Genomic DNA, 20,147 nt, shown 5'->3' with positions numbered 1-20,147 from the left:
TTGATACAGGATGGGTTACCGAACAAAATAACATGCCATTTAACCATTTGAAGATATATATATGTATTTATAACTGACCTTTAAGTTATTTAACCAATAAACAGTTGTCATGCAAACATTTTGTTCAGTATACACATTATTGAGTAAAAAATGTTTTTCTATAAAACATCCCACAGACAAAAAAAGTCTTTTTGGTTTTTACTATAAAGAGAGAAGAAACCTCTTTTGTAGGTTTTGGTTACTTTCTTCTACTCTTTCTCGAACTCTCTCTATGTCTCTGTAAATGTATGGTGAATGGTTAGGTGAAACTGGCCACAACGAACGCTTTACTCAGAATCTGAACTCAGGATCAACGTCCATTGCCCAAGCAAACTTAGCCAGAAGAGACTTGTTAAATATCTGCAAATACAACACAAAAGTGAATTCCATGTGTTGCCAAATCTGTGACCATGTTGAAGCTTTTTTTGAATATACCTTCTCAATGGGAACATCATGTCTTTTGCACCATGCAACAGTGATCCTAGGATCCATGTAATTGATCTTAGACGTGCCTAATGCTACAGTTTTCATATCTTCCTTGGTCTGCATATCCCTTTCCATCTTCTCGATCTTGGCATTCGTTTGCATTATCTTCTTCTCCAAACTGTTCACAGAGAAGTAGAAGTTTTATTTAAAGGTATGTTTACGTGATATATAAGTTAACAACAAAAAGGTTTTAGAGTATTACGCTTCCGGTGTCAAATTCCTCTTTCTCTTTCCATCAGAGCCCATTAACGGCGTTCTTCCTTTCTTAGCTCTGTCCAGATCGATATCCAGCTCTTTTATTTGCTCCTGCATAGAAATACAAAGATCAAAGAGACTGAGAAAGTTGAAACTGTTTTGATCATAAGATGTTGGATTTGCTTACCCTTAGTTCTTCTATTTTCAAAGCCAGCTTCTCCACCTGTGCTCCGTGAGATTTAGAGACTGTACGCTGATGGTTACAAATGATGGCGACCTAAGGATATATAGCCAAACAATTCAGATGCTAACAACAGCAGAGAAGATTGGTTAATAATCGCCATTACCTCCTTGTTTGCTTGTTGATAAACCACCACTTTTTCAGGAACATCTCCATCTCTCGTTTCTTTACTCAACTGTCACAACAAGTGACAAATTAGTGTTCTCACAATCTACAGTTGGTTGCAAATCAATATATATATATATATATATTTAATAAGTACTACTAAGATTGGCCGAACATATACAATTTTTTAAGGGTGCAAAGAGGTTGACAACATACCATATCATCCAATGTGATGGATGCATTGTATGTACGGAATACTTTGGCTGTGAGAGCAGGCATAAGTTCCTTAAGATGAGCATTGAGTTTTGAAGTATCTAACTCGTCAAAGAGATCATCGGTTTTTGATTTTCCTGTATAGAAGCCAAAAACCCTCAAGTCATTTATCAAATTTTCCAAAGGTCAAGTATGAGATTTGATATCCAATTAGTAGTTAAACTAACCCGCTTGGAACTGCCCAATTGCCTTATAAACAGGAGGCTCAACCTCAACTGTGTTTACATACTGAATCGAGTCTTTACCGAGGAAGTCAAACTGAAAATGCCAAAGCAGATACCATGAGTGACTATAATATGCAACCAAAACGCCTAAGCCAGACATTCAATAAATATATACCTTTAACTTATTTGGAGGAATGCAATCCACGTTTCCTACTTTCAATGTACAGCAACCGACAGTATCTGCCTCATCATCGTCCTATATGAACCAAGAAAGGAAATGTGAGAAAATTGCTTGGAAGTATAGAAAAGGAACCCTTTCATCGAAGAAGTATCTTTGTCAAATTACCTTCTCATTTCCAGCCCTAAGGGCTAGCTTATCGATGAGATATGTAGCAACCGCTATTTGCCGCTTTGTTACATCCTTGTTACTAAAATCTTTGGTGTATGCTGCTCTAATATGCCCTATACGGTCCTGCAAAAAAAACGATAGGTTGCTGATTAGAAGAAAGAAGCATGATGGTTTACGCCAAAGTTTTAGCGGAATCAAAAGCTCATTACCTTAAGCTTCCTCGCTTTCTCATACTTCTCCTTGTCGCTCTGTCCCTTTAGAGCACTACTAGCTGCCAAGAATACATACTTGAACTCTTTTGGATTGATAGGATCATTCCAGAAAGCAAGCCAGGTGACAGTATTGTCATGCTTAACTTCTTTCCATCTGAAAAGAAACAACACTCACAAAATCACGTTACAGGAAAAAAAACAGATGTGTCTTTTTAAGGGGAAACACACAAAGAAAAAAAGACCTTTCTCCAGGGATAGGACATTCTGGAACAGGTGCCTCTTTACCGATGTTGATTGTAATATCACAAGGACGAATCCGCTTTTTCAGTTTCCCCATCTAGAAAGTAATAATGCAGAACAGAGAATTACTAAAAATGCGAACAACAGAACACGTATAGTGCAAGGATGATGTAAGAACAAACATACCTTAGGATGTTCTCCCCGGCCTCTAAACAAGCCAGGGGGTTCAACTCTGAAATTTCCAACCTGCATTTGTTGTAAATTTATGGTCAGCAAATTCCTGAGAAGCTAAAAATAGATTCCTATCAACAAAATGAAAAACCACCTTTTCTCTGACGCCATCAAGAACAGCCCACATGTATTTCTCTTCTTGCGCTAGCTTCTCCTCTTTCAAAATCCTTTTCTCCTGCACATCATTAGCATTACAATATTATCAACAACAGCACATAGGTATAGCATGCTAATTGAGCTGTTTCTATTATGAGAAAGTGGTTATTTACTTCTGCACTCATTTGTTTCTTTATCTCCTTCTCCTGCATATACCATTCATATATGGGACTGAAATCACAATCATCTAGATTTTTAATCACATGGTTCTTCCCAAGTATCTTCCGCCAATCATTCCAGAAGTTGTCTCTGAACATTTGTTTATTGTAGTATTCTGTTTCTCTCATCACTGCAAACATAGTGGCAACCTGCAGATAGAACTAATCCAGAAAGTAAGCAAACAAAGAATCTATAATTGAACAGAGATAGAGAGAACAAAAAAAGGACCTCTTCTTGTTCAGGAGTCAAGTCAACTGGCTTCCCCTGATACAATATCTTAACCCCGTGACGTTTATATGGAGGTGGGAAAATAACACCATTGTGCTCTAGTGTTTTCCATTTCTTTTGCCCATCTCCAGAAGGTAAAGATCTTGTCGACTTCGAGTACTTAGAATCTTTCGCCCATTTGTTGGGCTTCTTAGCTATTGTCCTGGACGAAGAAGCTATCATACTAGCATTTGGCTTCACGGACGATGATTTCTTATTCGAGGAATCTTGCCTTATCCTCGAGGCAATAGGGACATGATCATCACCATCTGAGTTATCTTCTTTATCAGTTGCTTGGTTAGCTCTCAGCGCCTCCAGATTATTTCCTTCGCTATCTGGCGCCGTAGCTGCATTACGCGAGCCTTGCTCAGTTTTCACAGGTCTAGCTGGCTCTGATAGCTTAGGCCTTTTAACGGACGACTGATTCGAAGAGTTTCCCTTCTCAAGAGGTCTTTTCGCAGGTGCCTGAGAACCATTCCCTTCGATCTTCGGCTTTAAACCATTCCTATTGATATTGTTAACCAAAGGCCTCTTCTGATCATTATTAACAGGCTTGCTACTTGATGATCCACCCACGTTGGTCTTTGTCTGAACTCTCTCATCATAATCTTTCTTTCTACTGTTATCATTCACTCCCTGAGGCCTCACGCTGCTCCTTTGTACTGGCTGCTGCGAGCTACCACGCCCAGAAGAGCTCGCCTGTTTGGTATCCCCTTTAAGCCTGGCACTCAAAGGCTTATCATCCTCAGAATCCTCATCGTCACTTTTGGACACAGGTGGAGCTTTTCCCAAACCGTTCCTCTCCTTAGCAACAAGGGATCTACCATCCCCTACTGGCGGCGACTTCACCGTGGAACGCTGAACAGAAGAAGATGACGGTAACGACGGTTTCATCAGTGAACTTCTTCCGGAAGAAGCCGATCTATTGGGGCTTGTTAAAGGAGATCTCGATGGTGGTGGGGACTTGGTGGAACCGATAGAAGAACTTTTCTGAGCGTTGTTATTAGGCCTTGGACGATTAGAGGAAGATGATGTATTATTATTGTTACTGCTTCTCTTGAAAACCAAAGGCATTTCATCTTCATCATCATCGTCGTACCCGTCATGACCATTTGGCACCACAGGTTTCACAAACGCCTCAGTGGCCATAATACCCGAAAAGGCAAGTTATTCACAATCAACTCTGATCAAACAAATGAAAAAGGAAAGATATTTAAATTTTTTTTTCCTAAAATTGCAACAACAATTAATTAGTATGGATAGTTTCGAGGCTATTGAGGTTCGGTCCGAAACAAAAGACATAAACACATTTTCAATTGGTCAGATCAAAACGAGAAGGGGGACATGCAACATCTTAATACAATCGAATCGGGTCAGAAATTGACAAGTTTGATACGTATATGGATTGGATACGAGGAAAGAATGATATTGATTTGACGGAAAACTCGAATCCCCAAAAATCAAACTAGGAACCCTAACTTTGAAATCAAACAAGAATTTGTGAGAATTGAGCTCAATTGAGATGAGAATCTGGATATTAGATAATCGAATTGACGCAACTACCTTCGGCCACGATGAAATCGGAGATGAAGATGAATTGAATCTCAGGACACTCCTCACGGATTTCTTACCTGCCCTTGATGTTCTGTCCTCTTTGTATTGTAGAGGCCAAGTTATCGAAACACTCCGTATGCTGCAGCGAGTCTCGATTCGACGGCGTATTGAGGGAGTGGAGATTACTTTCCTCGCTACCTTTACTTGGGTTATGCAAATGAAGGCCCATTTTAGGAAGAATAAAGAAACTGCCTTTAACCCGAAGAAGAAAGGAAAAAAGCAAAAGAAGACACGTTACAAAACTACCATAATTGTAATTTTTAATTAAAATAAATAAATAAATAATTACGATTCTATCATTTAACAGATTTTTTACATAAAGGAAATTTATCATCCATATATTTATTTCTATATGCCATAAATTTATTGAAAGATAGACTTAATTTGATTTTCACATTTGACAGTTTTTTTACAACAGATTTTTTTTTTTTTAATTTTGGCATATTTATTAAATAGTCAACAAATTTATTTTTTGTAGCTGCAGATTAATCTAAATTTGGCAGATTGAAATAAGGTTTGGTAGATTTATTTGTTCTTTAGACACATATTTTTTTTTGTAACCACGAGACATATATTTGTTTTCATTTGCCCACAAATTATTTAATCTTGATAGACTTATATATTTTTCAGCCGATTTGTTTCTTTTCAATAGATTTAATTAACAAACTTCAACAGATTATTTACTTTTCTTCACCAATTTTCTTTTCTTTTTGAAGACAGACTTATATAGTTTTAACCAAAGCAAACCAAAATGAACTGGTTCAGCAAAATCGTGACAAACCATGTAAACCGGATTTAATTTAAACCAAACCATAATTTAAATGTGTAAGCCAAAACCGTGAATTTAAACCAAACTATAATTTAATTGTGTAAACCAAAGCATAACTTAATTTGGACCACAAATAAAACTGAATCAAACCGAATTTAAACAAATCTAATCACGTCATTTATCAATCACGTCTTATTTGAGGACCGTAACTTGACTTCTCTCCTACTGTTTAGGTTTTTAATATTTTAATTTTTTAGATACTTGGAGACATCTCCCCGTTGGAGATGCTCTGAGTTGCCCCATCACGTGAATCTATCTAAAGTTTAGTATCAGGTTTTCTTTGATTAACAAAACTAAAACTAAATGATTTACTTACATCATACTGAAATATTAATAAAAGGTGGTTAAAAAACTAAAAATAAGAAACCCACTGAGAAGGGTGCTCTTACTTGGTTACTCTTACATGTGGTAAGAAACTAGATGGTTGTTTGGTGTTGACAAGGAAAAAAAAGAGCAAAATCAGTAAATAATAGAATTTGTTATGAAAGTTTTCTTCAGATGGCGATCAGAGATACACAAAATTACAAGGTAGAATTGATCTGCATGTATCTGAAACAGTTTTTGGCGACATTACCACAAAACACACTGCCTATAGATATAAAGTTGGCTTTTCCCCTTCTTATAACATGTTGAAAGAGGGTTTGTTGACATGTGTCCTCATGTTTTTTTTTGTATTTTAAATTCTTTTTCTTTTAGACTATTGTAATTTGTTTCATCAATTTCTAATTGTGTACTATCTTATCCTTTTCACGCTTATTGGTCCCTAAAATTCAAGAAATAAATAAAATAATATAAATATATTTTAAATATTTAATTTATTCACAACTAAAAATAGCATAACTTTCACCATTTTATTATTTTTACTAATTTTTATTATTTTATTTACAAATTATATATTTATTTCACTATTAGTATCATAAGATAATCAAACTAAGAATAAAAAACTAGAGCATAAACGCAAATAACCAAGAAAGTGGGCCAGAGGGAGAATAATAATCGAAAGGCCAAAGTCACCAAGAAGCAGGAATATATATGCTTAAAGCACCAGAATCACAATCAGTAGCTAAAAGGTAAGAAACACCTCACAAACTAAACAAGAATATACAAGACGGCCATGCAAGTGAAAAACCACAAAGCTCTGGATAGAAGGGACCAAAGCTCCAAGAGACTAACTCCGCACACCTATACCAAGGGAAAAATGGAAATAAGAGAAACAACTTGAAAGAGGGAAAATGGAAGACAACCACCGAGAAATCAGAGACTAAACTTGAGACCAGAAATAACCTTCCAAGCCCACATAGCATACACGAACGAAAACATTATCCAAACCTCGAGTGGCAAACATGGTGAAAGAGAGAGCCACCAGAGATGCGATGAAAGTTGTAAAGAGATGCGAGGATAGAGAGGGAAAGGGAGACGAAATGATATCAACAAACTATGGAGCCGTCCTCGAGCTATGAAAGAGAGTATAGAGGTCAGAACACCAAAAACTAGATCTTGAAAACCAAGACGAGGAGAGACTATTGACGGTAAGCCAACGATGAGGAATACAACATCAAAGACGACTAAACTCTGACCCAACCAAAGAGATGCAGTTCCTAACATCAGCTGAAATCTAAGGAAGAAGAGGAGCAGTCAATATTGACTGGAACAACCTACAATGCCGTGAGAATCAACCGAAAAACTGAAAGCTCATAAACCCGATTTACAACAAATACCATATAATCTCACAGGTGAAGAAGACAAGGAAGAACAAGAGAAAAAAGTTAGTCTTTTTCCGGTGATGGTGAGAAGCACCGCACACCAGACAGGTAACGAAACACATAGACGGTGATGGCTCAAGGTCAAAATATGGAGAGAAGACAAAAAACATCTTAAAAGTTACAATTTTTAAAATTATGAAAAAATATAATACAATTTTGACGCTGAAACCGTTAATCTTAGAATCAACAATGTTATTGAAATTCAATATTATTTTATGTTAGAGGTTCATTTCACTACTAACAGTACTATATACATAGCAACACATTATTCAAAAAAACAAACACAAAATATATTAACCTATCACCTACTACTACATAACACACTAAAAACACTAAATAACGATCTTAACAAATAAAAACGACAAAATTACGTTATCCAAAAAATCATGTTCTTAACAATAATAAAAACAATATTCCGCGTGAAGCGCGGACACCCCCCTAATTGAAAATAAAAGGCAATTTCTTTTGATTTTTGGAACAACCGAAGACCAAACTTGTATGCATAGTCCATTTGACAGTATTTATATCTCCTGGTTGTGGATTTTATAAGTTATTATTATATATACAGTAAAAACTATGAAATTTAATAATGTTGGGACTATAATATTTTATTAATTTATAGAGTTATTAATTTACAATTTTTTTTTTTGATTTTTAGTTTTTAAATATATAAATTAATTTAATTTTTGAAATTTGACATTCATACTGTTTTTATTATATTGTTTGGTGTATATAAAATATGTTTAAGATAGTTTAAATGTAGTTTACATACAATTTTATTAAATTTCATCAAAATGTATTAAATGTTAAGAAAATATAAAGATAATTCTATTGTGAATATAAAATAAAAAACATAATGGTCCGTTTATACACATATAAATTATCAATTATAATTTTATTGAGATCATCTATTTACATAAGATTTTCTAAAAAAAATATTATCTTATTATCTTATCGATTTGTGTCATATTTTGAATCGACACAACTTCGAATCAGAAAAAATATTAATTTATGGTATTTATTAATTTATCTATTATTAATTTATAGAACTTCTACCCGTAGTTATAACCAATAGCTAGGTGATAAACAACGTTCTTCTAAACAACGGTAAGTAATTTAATTGTGTTGTGTGTACGTATATAGACGCAATCTCATCACCATAAAACGACAAGAAGCTCAGGTTTTGGGGGTATATTGGGTATCATTCCATGAACCCCAGCACTTAGCATGGGGGCTCCATATGGTGTTGACATGTGAGGCTTTGTAGCGTTTCCAGTCGTGAAGAACAAGAGTGAGATCAAAGACTTTGGCAGAGATGTGACGGCAGCAGTTGGCGTGGACGGTGGTGACAGCACCCATGTCAGGGCTATCTTGGCAGAAACCGCTGAAGTGTGTGGTGTTGAGGAAGCCAACGGTGAGACAAAGCTGGTTGAATAAACCCGAGTCGAGGAGATTCTTGAGGACGTCTTGTTCTTTCATGCCTGTCGAGTTGAGTCTCATGTCGTACCATTTCTGGAAAAGAGAGATGGTCCTGTTGTTGGAACGGACGTGGTAGAAGCCAGTGTTTATCAAGTGTCCTCCTATGCCGCTGTCCACGCTTATCTGCATATCCAAGGTCCCGTTGTTGCTTAGCCGAGAGAAGGGGTTCCTTAGCCACATCACGTCCGTGTCCTGACAAATTAACATTCTCTGTGTGTTTTAAGTGTTTTTGTAAAATAACTTTTTCTTTGTAAAATAAATGTAGTTCTATTGTTTCAGTGCAATTTTTCTCATAAATTAATATTTTATCGTTAATTAAATTAAAAAAAAATAAATGTTATGAAATTTAAATAGTAAAATAAGGGTGACATTAAACATTTAACTAGTTTGTGTGAACAAAATTAAAACCAGGTCTAATTTGAAACCAGGTCTAACTGAAGAGAGTTTTAAGAAACGTTCTTAGTTAAAGTTAAGAGAACTCCATCCTAAGAACCCTCAATAATCATATCAGAAACAAAGGTTTTGAAACCCTAAAGTGTGTTGTGTTTTATATTTTTATGTTCCAAAGCCGACAACTAACTAACCGTGAAAAGGAGATGGTAGCCACGGCGGAGAACTTCTAGGAGCAATCGAGTTCTCCTCCACATCATCTCAATGAAATCATCTGACATATATACTTTCTCTCCCTCCAAGTCAATTCCCTCCGTCTCCATCTTGTAGCAATGGAGCCTCCTGAAACGACAGCGATCATAGGCCGTCTGATCCGCTGCAACCACCATCAGATGGTCCAGCAATGGCATGGTACCCTCTCCTTCCCAGAAACTCTCCAGGAACAGATCCAGCATCGTCCTCCCTCCTACAACCTCCTCCACGTACGCTTTGTTCACCATCGTTATAATCACCGTCTTGTTGTTTCCTATTGCTGCACTGTCCAGCGCCACCTCTAGGTCGTCCACTGGAAACTTTATCGTTCTCTGTCACCACTTCCGAAGTATTAATACATATACTATACCCTATATATACACTTACTTTAGGTTCCAGTATATTATACGAAACAACTTACCAGAATGTTAAAATTGTGTTGGAGGCCGGAGACAGGATCAGAGATCAAACGTGAGGAGAAGCAGATATATAGAGCGCCGGCAAAGAGGAGAGCAACAGCCACGACGAGATTGCCGGAAGAGTTATTGGAGAGAGGCATTTTTTTTTTTGAAATTATATGTTAAATTAATTCAAAGAAAAATACACTATTTTAAAATTATGAAACTTTAATAATTTGAGTTTTGTAGTTGAGAGGCATGTTTTCACGGTATCGGATTATTAGAAGTAGGTGACTCATGTATGTTATGTGCCCCTTTCTCACTCCCTTTTAATTTGTACACAACAATTTTAACCTACAAGTTTATATGCTAAATAATACTACCTTCCAGATCAAACTACCTTACAGATCACCAAATAACCTAATCAGTTGCAGGTCAATCAAAGTAGAAACATTTTCCCAAAAGGAAGAAAGAAACAAGCATTAGACCAAACTTCTCCATTTACTGAAACCAGTACCTACAATTGTCTCTTTCTCGTATTCAGATATTTCCTAGTGGGAAATCGACTGCGGATCCTAGATACTCCTGTAAACATTTTGCAGGATTAGATTATCACAATAAAGGAGCTCATCAAACTCAATTCAACCAATCGTAGATATTATTCCCTCTGTTCATAAAAGTAGGATTTTCTAGATTTATTTTTGTTCCAAAATGATAGATTTTCTAAAATTTTAAAGTAGTTTTAGTAGTTAATATTGAAAAGTTGTATACTTTTAAAAAACATTAATTGAAAATATTTGAATTGGTTGAATACTATTGGTCGATATTTGTTGGAAAATGTATAATAAAATAAATAATAAATTCTATTGTAAATATTTATTATATTCTTAATATGCGTGAATACTCTTGAAAATCATTTTTTCGGAAACGGAGGGAGTAATAAAACTAAACCGAGCGATTATAACCGTAATGCTATTACGAGTTGGATTACGTAATCAACCGTGTCCTCATTATGATATCAGTTGATCAGAAATTCACAAAAGACAAAACTATCAAAAAGAATAATTATTGTAACAATAAATTTGTAGATTGTAACCTGCGAAAGAGGAGCTGAATAGAGTAACCGAGAACGTTGCGACAAGTGAAGAGGAATAACAAGTGAAAAGTGTAAGTGGGGATGAGTCAAGAAATATTGAGCAGAATGTAAATGATACATAAAGTTTGTTAACGGGGTTTGTTTCCTACGTTCCTGGGATCTCATCCAGATTTAGAATCTACTAATGTTGAAAACCACAATGGCAAGAACAGTTTGACTTTAAACTAGAATCAAATACACAAATTCGCTGACACACTTTCCGACAAACTCGACGACGTAAGTTAGAAAGTATGAGTTTGCAGAATAATAGAAAACATAAGAAGAACGGGGAAAAGATAGAAGAATTGGACACAAGAAATTGTTTACCCAGAGTTCACCTAGAATGGCTACGTCCCTAGGGCCTGGCAAGGAGGCAATTCACAATAATCTTAAGAACAAAGATATATAACCTTTCTCTCTCACAACCAAAGCTTTACAAACCAAGCTCGGTTTTTTCTTGGACAAAGGAGAGGAGAACACACGAGCTCCCCTTAGATAACAGGGAGTCAATTACATTAACCTAGTTGGATTAGGGTATTCGCCCCTTTCCATAAGTCTATTAGGAAATATTCCAAAATACTTGCAACTTCTATAAACCATAAAAGTAATATTTCCAGGAACCTATCAACTTCCATAACTCCATAAAAGTGATATTTATTTTCCTAATATGACGTCCTTATCTTGGTTTAAGTTATGCGATCTTGTTTGATTTGCATCACCAAATCCTGACGAAGTCCTAGACGGATTCCTTGACCTAGTCCCGAATTCCAACAGCTAGAATGAGAAAGCAAATTACAACCTACTCGCAAACGCGTAATACAAGCACAACCCTCTTGAATCACCACTCTTTTCTATAGCATGAACTCTTCAACGAAATCTCACTTTGAGCTAAACTCCCTCAAAATTCAGACTTTATTAGGATAACCTAAACCTGAGCTACACTCTCCCTGAGTCTAGACTTCAACCTCGAAGTCTCTGAAGGTATGTCACCAAGTACGTCACCGAGTACGTCAACACCTAACGCACATCAAGAATACCAACGAGAATGCCAACACCAATACACAGCTTGGTCACCTCAACACAACGGACAACTCCGCCACACGAAATGTTAGCACCAACGTCGCAACACCAAGTACAACGGAACACTCCGTCAACACCAACGTCAACACTCAACAAGAACATAATGAAACTTCACAATGAAAAGAACTCTCTCTCTCACTTTAATCTCAGGTTTATAATCTTCTCATAAGTCACGTCCTTCCTTATATAGTAACTTTTAACTTTTTCTCCAAGTTCACATAAATGCACTTTAATGAACTTCCATGGAAATGTAAGGAAACTTCCTATTTCTCTCTAAGTAACACTTCCTCTCTAAGTAAAACTTTTTTGCTTAATGGAAAACGTTTTTTGTCTTCAATAAAATATTCTCTTTCTTTTTCTAAACTCCACTTATAAACGTAATCCATGTAAGGAAAATATCTTGTAAACATCTTCACAACTCAACGTCTTGACATACATCTTGACACATGTCTTGTAGTATGTCACGAACTACGTCAGAACACCTTAGAAAATTACATCTTTAAAGAACGAATATTGAAATCCTTTATAAAAAAAGGCGAAGAGGAATAAGACTGTGATGGTCGCTCGTGGCCGACCTTCCACTAGCTATCTAAGAGAAAACAAGTGTTTTTAAGGACTTTCTGACTGAATTTACTCATTAGAAATTTTCAATGGAATGCCAACAAATTATTCGTCAAATTTTGTTTTATAAATTTTAGATGAATAGTTGTTTGTGAGAAAACCAATCAATTTTTTGATGGAATTTCCACGGATTAACTAAAAAAAGAAATTTGACAAAACTAATATCAAAAGTTTCCAACAAATATTTATTTGTGAAAAAATAGTCAAAAATTTCTGATAGATACTTGTTTCCATCATCAATTCCCAACGGTTTTCAAATGGAGTACGGTTTAGACTTGATTTGATGGTTTTCTTTGAAGAGTAGTATCAAATATGATTCCTACTAGAAGTATACTTAAGTGCTTCTATGAAGCAAAAGAAATAAAGAACCACTAATTTTTGAATGCCGGTATGAAAAACCTAGAGCACGGATATTCAATTGTAGAACTCGAATGAATTGCAAAACAATACTCTTATTAGAAACTCTTAAAACAAATTACAACAAATCTGGTTAATCAGGTTTACTTGACTTCACGACATGTGAATCAACAATGACCAGTTTCTAAACACTCACGAATAAACTCGTAATCCCCTCTCTCTCACACACCTTTTGCTTCCTTCAAAAAACGCACCTCGCTTAAACACTCAGCATCACCTATTTAACTCCGTTAGGTGATCTGATCTTCTTGTTAGAGATAATCTCGAATCTTCAACTCTACTCCTAGAATCTCACGATTTGATGTATATCCTCACAAGTGATAAGTCTTCGTTTTCCACGTCATCTTCATTGTTTGAATGACTCCCGCCAAACATCCCGACTTGTTCAGCCTTGTTTCGGTTGAACACTTTAGTGATTTTCAAGTCTCTACGATCTCCCCCTTTTTGAGTGTCTATCATTATCAACCAATTGCGACCACAATGTAAGATACAGCCAATTCTTACATACACATTAGTACTCATGAGTCACATAAACACATAACATTAAGTCCAAATCCAAAGATCGTTTTAACACAAGCCGCAAGTGACTAACACCGCACTGAATACTTACCAAAAAAATTCTCCCCCTGAATACATGCTCAGTCTTAAATATCCGAAGAAAAGAAAATAGACTAGAAAATAGACTACTCTAGTCTCCCCCTAAACATATCCATCCTAGAACTCATCACTAAGACTGTCAAGGTCTTCAGCGCCTCCTTCGTCATTGCTGCTACTATCACCTAGATTAGACAGATCACCACATACTCCCCCTGCTTGGTGGCATAAACAATTAAAAAACCAAACAGCATATCATTCAAAATGATAATATCGATAGGGAATGAAAACACTTACTCGCTGCCCTGCCGACAATTGTGTCCAAAAGCGCCCCATGTCTTTGGTGAGGGAATACTTAGCAGAGCCGGTCTCAGCTGGTTTCTTAGGTAATCCTTTCTTCAAATCCAAAACCATCTTAACTGGAGCTACGTGATCAGCATCGACACCACGAACAAGTATAGGATGCTGAGACTCAAGGATATGTTGGATGAGATTGGGAAACAACAACTTATTTGCCTTCCCAGAGATTGCTTGTTGTCCGAGATCATAGATTTGATCAAACACCATAACTCCAAAGTCAAAGGGTCTTCCTTCAGTGAGCATGTGCAATAACTTAAGCCTATTTGATCGATTCGCCGTAGGCATCCAATTGAAGACACAAAATTTGAACAAAATGTTCATTGTAGGCGTCACATCAAGCATGCTCAAGTTTCCTCATCCTGTTGAGTCTCGTCTTCACCATCAGGTTCAAGTTGTTCTTGCATGTCATTTTGTGGTTGTTGCTCTTCATCCTCGCTATCAGCTACCACCTCAGAATCGCGATCTTCCTCCGTTGAATTCGGCATTGGATCTGGAAAGACTTCGTCGATAGTCACTGTCTTCTTTTTCGACGAGGTTCTGACCTTGATGATTCACCAAGATCGACCACACCGGATTGGTGAAGTTTTTCAGGGGATGGTTTTGTGGGATTCCTTGCCAACTTCTTCACCATGGCCGAAAGCACTTGTCGGCGAGTTCCTAGTCTTTGGCCGTCGCTCATGTTTCTTTGATGAGAGATGATATTTCCTTTTGTTGTGAAGAGAGAAGAATGCTAAAGACACCTTTTATATCTATTCCCATTTGAATACCCTAAAAACATTCACAAGACCCAAACACTTTTCCACACATGCTAGTTAGTGACCCAAATGGCCCAATTCAGCCCAATTGCGATTTAGTGCTTTACAAGTAACACAGAAAACACTTAGACACCAACAAGCTAGATACATATGTTTTCAGGACCCAGCGAGGGAATTTTAAGTGAGACAAGAACATGTCCAGTGTTAGAAAATTCCTAATAACATCTCTAAGATATTTACACACTTGACTTGTGTTGGCCAGAGGAGAGTGTGACAACCATGTACCATATGAAGAAAGAAAATCCATCTAAGATGATTTGAAAATTAAAAAAAGATCAACCCATTGGCTCGCTGCAATGGCTGTAGAAACAACTTTCATCACTTTGATCAAGATGCACTAGTCTTCAGATCATTATACGCACAAAGCTATTTCTTCTAACCGTGATAAAGTAGTGTAAGTTTATTGAGAATTTTCTAGTCCGGACAGTGATCTTCTTTAGGCTTAAGTGGTGTAATACCCAAGACCAAAGAGAGTGTCCATCCCCCTGGACGACTTTCCAGCAAGTTCTTTTGTTTGTTTCACTCATTTTTTTTGCTGGACAAGTAACCTTATGCTCACAACTCTGTTTCTACTTCACAAATCCATACATTGATCAGACTCAGATGTAAACGTTGTAGCGTCCAGATCCGAACTGAGTGTCTTTCATTTTTGAACAGTTTTCGATATCATACTTAGATATAAATGTGGTTGCATCCACATCCAAGCTGAGTATCAATTATGTCTCACAGTTTAAACTCTCAAAGTAATCTACACTTTCTAGTTCATGATGAGTAGGCCTCTTTACACATGATTTGCCAACATGAGGTTTTATAGATGAATGTTTTAGCTCATACGGATCTTTCTTCTCAATATATACATGTGTGTCACCTCTCATGGCCAGAGCCGATCAGGCTTCACAGATGCCAATTGACATTCTTAATTTTATATAGAAACGTGTTCAGGTCAAGAGCCTTGCACTACAAGAAAACATGCGGATACTGACGGACAAAATTGTCAGAAGTTCGTCGGAATAGGCGGATACTGACGAATTTCTGACGACAGTGGTCGTCGGTATCATTTCGTCGGAAAAAAAAAATTCGTCGGAGTTTCGTCAGAGTTTCCGACGACTTTCTGACGAATACCGATAAACCACATTCTGACGAATTTCCGACGACACTCCGATAACATATTCAGAGAACATAATTCATCGGAAACACTATATTCCGACGAATTAGGTCGTCAGAATATACTGACGAATCGGGGTCGTCGGAATATAGCGACAAGCAGGTTCGTCGGAATATTCCGACGACACAAATTCGTCAGTATATTCTGACGACCTGTACTCGTCGGTATATTCCGACGACTATGATTCGTCAGTATATTTCGACGAACCGGTTTGTCGGTATATACCATTTTTAAATATGAATAAATTTTGCATTTATAAATATTTTTTATATTAAAAATTAATATATACACAAAATCTGAAATTTAAAACTAATAATATTATAGAATTTAAATTCATAGAAACTTAAATAGAAAAAATAACATTCATTAAGTTTTAAAATTCATAAAAAACTAAGAACCCTAAGGCAACAAACGATCTAGCTTTTCCAATATCTCGGCGTTGGTCTTCTTTTGGGATTCCAGCTGAGCAAGGATAGTGACATTCTCAGAAAGAATAGTGGCGTTCTGCTCCTCCAATGCCACAATCCGTTCATCTTTGTTCTGTAGCTGCTCCAGAATCATGGGATCGGTATACAGAACTTGCGAAGAAGACGCCGGATACGAAGAAGCACGGCGGGCCAACCCAACTAAACGTCCTCCTTTCCTTTTAGGAACCGCCTACAAAAATATTTAAAGTTAGTAAACTACATTATAAAATAAATATATTAATACAAAAATTACCTTTTCGACCATCTCATTTATTTGCAATCGGAACATGTTGGTTGAAGCTCCCGTAGAATCGCCGTCATCAGAGAGAGGCTGAGAAGATAGAAGATCTTCTTTTTGAGTTTCCACCAAGTCAACGACGGATCTGATCACGACGTCCTGAATTTGACCCGTCTTCTTGTTAGTGTGAGCCTCCTTAATAAGTTGAAGACGATCAACGGGATTACCGTCATTTGCTTCAATCTAAAAAACAGTCATTAGCCAAATAATATATAAAAATATTTATTTAAAAAAATATAAAGATAAAAAAAAAATAGAACTTACAAGTTGATCCTCCTTAGAAGACATAGAGCAAGCGCCGAGGTTGTGCACATACATACCTTTTTCGCCACGATCGCTCTTCTGGTTCTTGGAGTTCTTAAGAGACGTCGCTGCAGTGTCGTCATTCTCCCAATGGACTATCAACTGCTCCCACACCGTCCCGTTGATGTACCGTGGCCTCTTGTTCTTCTGCCATACTGTCTTCCAAGCGTTGATCTGCTTCGTATAAGAGTCCATGGCCTTTTCGTTGAATTTCTGATGGACTGTTTCCGTGAGACCGGACTCCGAAGTGAACTCTTGCTACAAAACACACATAATTTAATTAGTAGATATATATAAAAAAAATTGAAAAATGCTTTAAAAAAACTGAAGAGTTACCGCAAACTGACGAAACCACAACTCCCGGTCCTCGCGAAGAATCACACTCCACTTCGAATATCCGGTATGGAGCATGAAATACATCATATTGTTGATGCTCCTGCTAATGCCATTGCTCGACTTGTCAAACCTTTAAAAAAAATGCATGTTAGAAAGTTAATTAATAGAAAAACATTACAAATAAAATAAAAATACTAACCAAGTTGTATGTCCCGGTCGTGGGTTGGGATGGAGAACCGGGAGATGCTCTCGACCTGGTTGTTGAACCAATTGTTGAATTGACATGACCCCCGGATCCTCCTGAGCAGCTGGAGCGGGAACATATGGAGCGGGAGCGGGAACATATGCGGGAACCGAGTTTTGTTCGTGAGATGATCCCAATGGACGGGAACTGCTTGCCGAACTACCTCGGCCGCCACGGGGTGCAGAACGACGGGATGCGGAATGGCGTGCTTCCTCGGACCTAAAAAATAAATGTTAATACATCAAAAGATTGCTAAATATATTAAAAAATGATTTTCTATTTAAAATGTTTTAATTTATATATTTAAATCTAAAAATGATATATATATATATATGTATGTATAAAAAAATTATAAATGTTTTTAAAAAATGATAAATATAGAAATGATTGTTAAATATAGTAAAAATTATTTTTACATCTAAAAATGATATATATATATATATATATATAAAATTATAAATATTTTTAAAAATGTTTATAAATATAGAACAGGTTGTTAAATATAAAAAAATATATATATACGTTTTTATCTATATAAAAAAATATAAAATCGTTTTTTCTAAAAAAAAATATTTATAAAACGTTTATAAATATAGAAAAGGTTGTTAAATATATATAAAACTTAAAAAAAACGTTTTATTATATATAATATATTACTGGAAACCCCAAAAACAATTTTAAAAAATACAAAAACGTTTTCAATCCAAAAAAAATTAAAACAACAATCCAAACAACAATCCTAACTAATAGATCCTAAACTATCCATTCAATCTTAAAGTTTTCAATCAAACAACCTTAAATCCTAAGATCTAACTTCCTAAACCCTAAAAAATTGAAATACACAAAGGTTTTATAGAATCTTACATGATTTGTGGAGTGGGGAAGAGATCTGACGGTGGGAAGAGAATCGTCGGAGATGGGAGCTTTGCAAATCGCCGGAGATGGGAGCTCGCAAATCGCCGGAGTCGCCGTCAAAGAGAGAGAAATCGGAGAGAGTTTAGAGAGAGAGGCGGAAATGACGAAGAAGGAAATGTCTAGGGTTTTTATCTTTAATGATTCCGACGGACACGTATCCGTCAGAATTTCGTCGGAATCATTAAATATATGTGTTCGCGAAAATTTTCACGCGGTTTCTTTTTCCCGGGTAATTTGATATTCCGACGGAATTAGTAATGTCGTCGGAATTTCGTCGGATATTAAATCCGTCGGAAAGTCGTCGGTATTTTCCGACGGATTACTGACGAGTTTTTCCTACGGAATTCCGACGACGTAGTGTTTAGGGGTTGAACACAAGTTTCTAAATGCCAAATCCAAATCTTTGATAATATATATAGTATTTGCATAAAGATTTAACTATAAAAATGTTTACATAACACGATTTTCACAAAAACATTTTTTGTAGTATAAGATTAGATGAATATGACTGTATAAGTATAAGAGTGTCATGATGAGATGTTATGAAAATCATGATATACATACATAAATATTTTAATGAGTTGTTATATTTGAATGGTTAGGATCTAATACTATACTAAACACTTATTATGTGTTATTTTCATAGTTTTGGTATCCAAATTTATATATATTTTGATATGCAAATTTTTAAAAACATAAGTCCTCGGAAATACCTCGGAATATACCGAGGACATTCCGATGAACTTAACGAGTTCGCCGGAATGTCCTCGGTATATTCCTAGGTATTTCCGAGGAACTTGTCCACTTAGAATGAAACCATATTTCGTCGCTATGTCGTCGGTATATAGTAACGGAATACCGACGGACTTGTTTAAAAAAAAAAAAACAAAACAACTTATGTAATTACAACAACTAATAAATACAAGTCAAATAATAAGAATTCCTAATCTGAATCATCAGAATCTTCAAAATCTTCATCAAACTCCCTAACCTCAGCTTCGTCCTCTGAATGTACAACAACATCTAGTCCAAACTCGGTAAAATTCTCAACGAGTTCAACATCTGCCAAATCTTCAACTGTACTCAAGTTGCTGGTAGAGTCTGGTTGTAATGGTTCATTAACAGAAGTTCCATCCACTCGTCCTCTTGGGTTGATTTGCGTTACAGTGACCCATGGATCGTCTCTGTACGTCACCCGAGGGTAACTGATGTAGCACACCTATCAATTATACAAGGTATTAGTAAAATATAAACCATTAATTATGAATAAATTGACATACCTGATCAGCTTGCGAAGCAAGAATGAAGGGATCATAATATTGAAGTTTCCGCCGCGAATGAACCGATGTAACACCAAACGCATCAGTCTTCACTCCTCTATCTAGGGTGGTGTCATACCAATCACAATAGAATACTACACACCGCAATCCAACCATACCAGTTAACTGGATTTCCAATATTTCTTCTATGTTGCCGTAGTAGACATCGTCACCGGAACAAGACGAAACACCATCATCATATGTTGTCCTAGAATGAACTTTCCTTGTGAATGCAT

At 36.3% G+C, this 20,147-nt stretch overlaps 2 protein-coding genes across 2 annotated transcripts; both read right to left on the bottom strand.

The window, feature by feature from the left end:
* Window positions 1-62: 62 nt before the first annotated feature.
* Window positions 63-4,889, bottom strand: LOC106429991 (DNA topoisomerase 1 beta). The gene is made up of 16 exons (XM_013870764.3): window positions 4,681-4,889; window positions 3,079-4,300; window positions 2,805-2,999; window positions 2,630-2,710; window positions 2,491-2,550; window positions 2,307-2,401; window positions 2,062-2,218; window positions 1,850-1,975; window positions 1,679-1,759; window positions 1,507-1,597; window positions 1,283-1,416; window positions 1,068-1,136; window positions 908-997; window positions 728-831; window positions 475-643; window positions 63-399 (listed from the first exon to the last, which is right to left on the bottom strand). Exons 2-16 carry the CDS (start codon window positions 4,264-4,266, stop codon window positions 331-333), a joined length of 2,709 nt encoding a protein of 902 aa, XP_013726218.2. The 5' UTR covers window positions 4,267-4,300; window positions 4,681-4,889; the 3' UTR covers window positions 63-330.
* On the bottom strand, window positions 4,718-10,171 carry LOC106429988 (uncharacterized protein At1g28695-like). The gene is made up of 3 exons (XM_013870761.3): window positions 9,866-10,171; window positions 9,387-9,776; window positions 4,718-8,994 (listed from the first exon to the last, which is right to left on the bottom strand). Exons 1-3 carry the CDS (start codon window positions 10,001-10,003, stop codon window positions 8,500-8,502), a joined length of 1,023 nt encoding a protein of 340 aa, XP_013726215.2. The 5' UTR covers window positions 10,004-10,171; the 3' UTR covers window positions 4,718-8,499.
* Between the last annotated feature and the right edge of the window lie 9,976 nt (window positions 10,172-20,147).

This window comes from Brassica napus, chromosome C9 (genome assembly GCF_020379485.1).
Source record: "Brassica napus cultivar Da-Ae chromosome C9, Da-Ae, whole genome shotgun sequence".
Classification (NCBI taxonomy): Eukaryota; Viridiplantae; Streptophyta; class Magnoliopsida; order Brassicales; family Brassicaceae; genus Brassica; species Brassica napus.
The sequence above is the reverse complement of the archived record's forward strand: the minus strand, read 5'-3'. Positions and strand labels throughout refer to the sequence as shown.

Bases quoted from the DNA above. Each gene is read 5' to 3' on its own strand.
- LOC106429991 (XM_013870764.3), bottom strand. From the start codon at position 4,266: ATGGCCACTGAGGCGTTTGTGAAACCTGTGGTGCCAAATGGTCATGAC. The intron at 3,000-3,078 runs GTCCTTTTTTTG...TTCTATCTGCAG, and splicing joins TGACTCCTGAACAAGAAGAG to GTTGCCACTATGTTTGCAGT. The intron at 644-727 runs GTAATACTCTAA...CTCTGTGAACAG, and splicing joins AGGAATTTGACACCGGAAGC to TTTGGAGAAGAAGATAATGC.
- LOC106429988 (XM_013870761.3), bottom strand. From the start codon at position 10,003: ATGCCTCTCTCCAATAACTCTTCCGGCAATCTCGTCGTGGCTGTTGCT. The intron at 9,777-9,865 runs GTAAGTTGTTTC...AAGTGGTGACAG, and splicing joins AACACAATTTTAACATTCTG to AGAACGATAAAGTTTCCAGT. The intron at 8,995-9,386 runs GTTAGTTAGTTG...TTAATTTGTCAG, and splicing joins GCTACCATCTCCTTTTCACG to GACACGGACGTGATGTGGCT.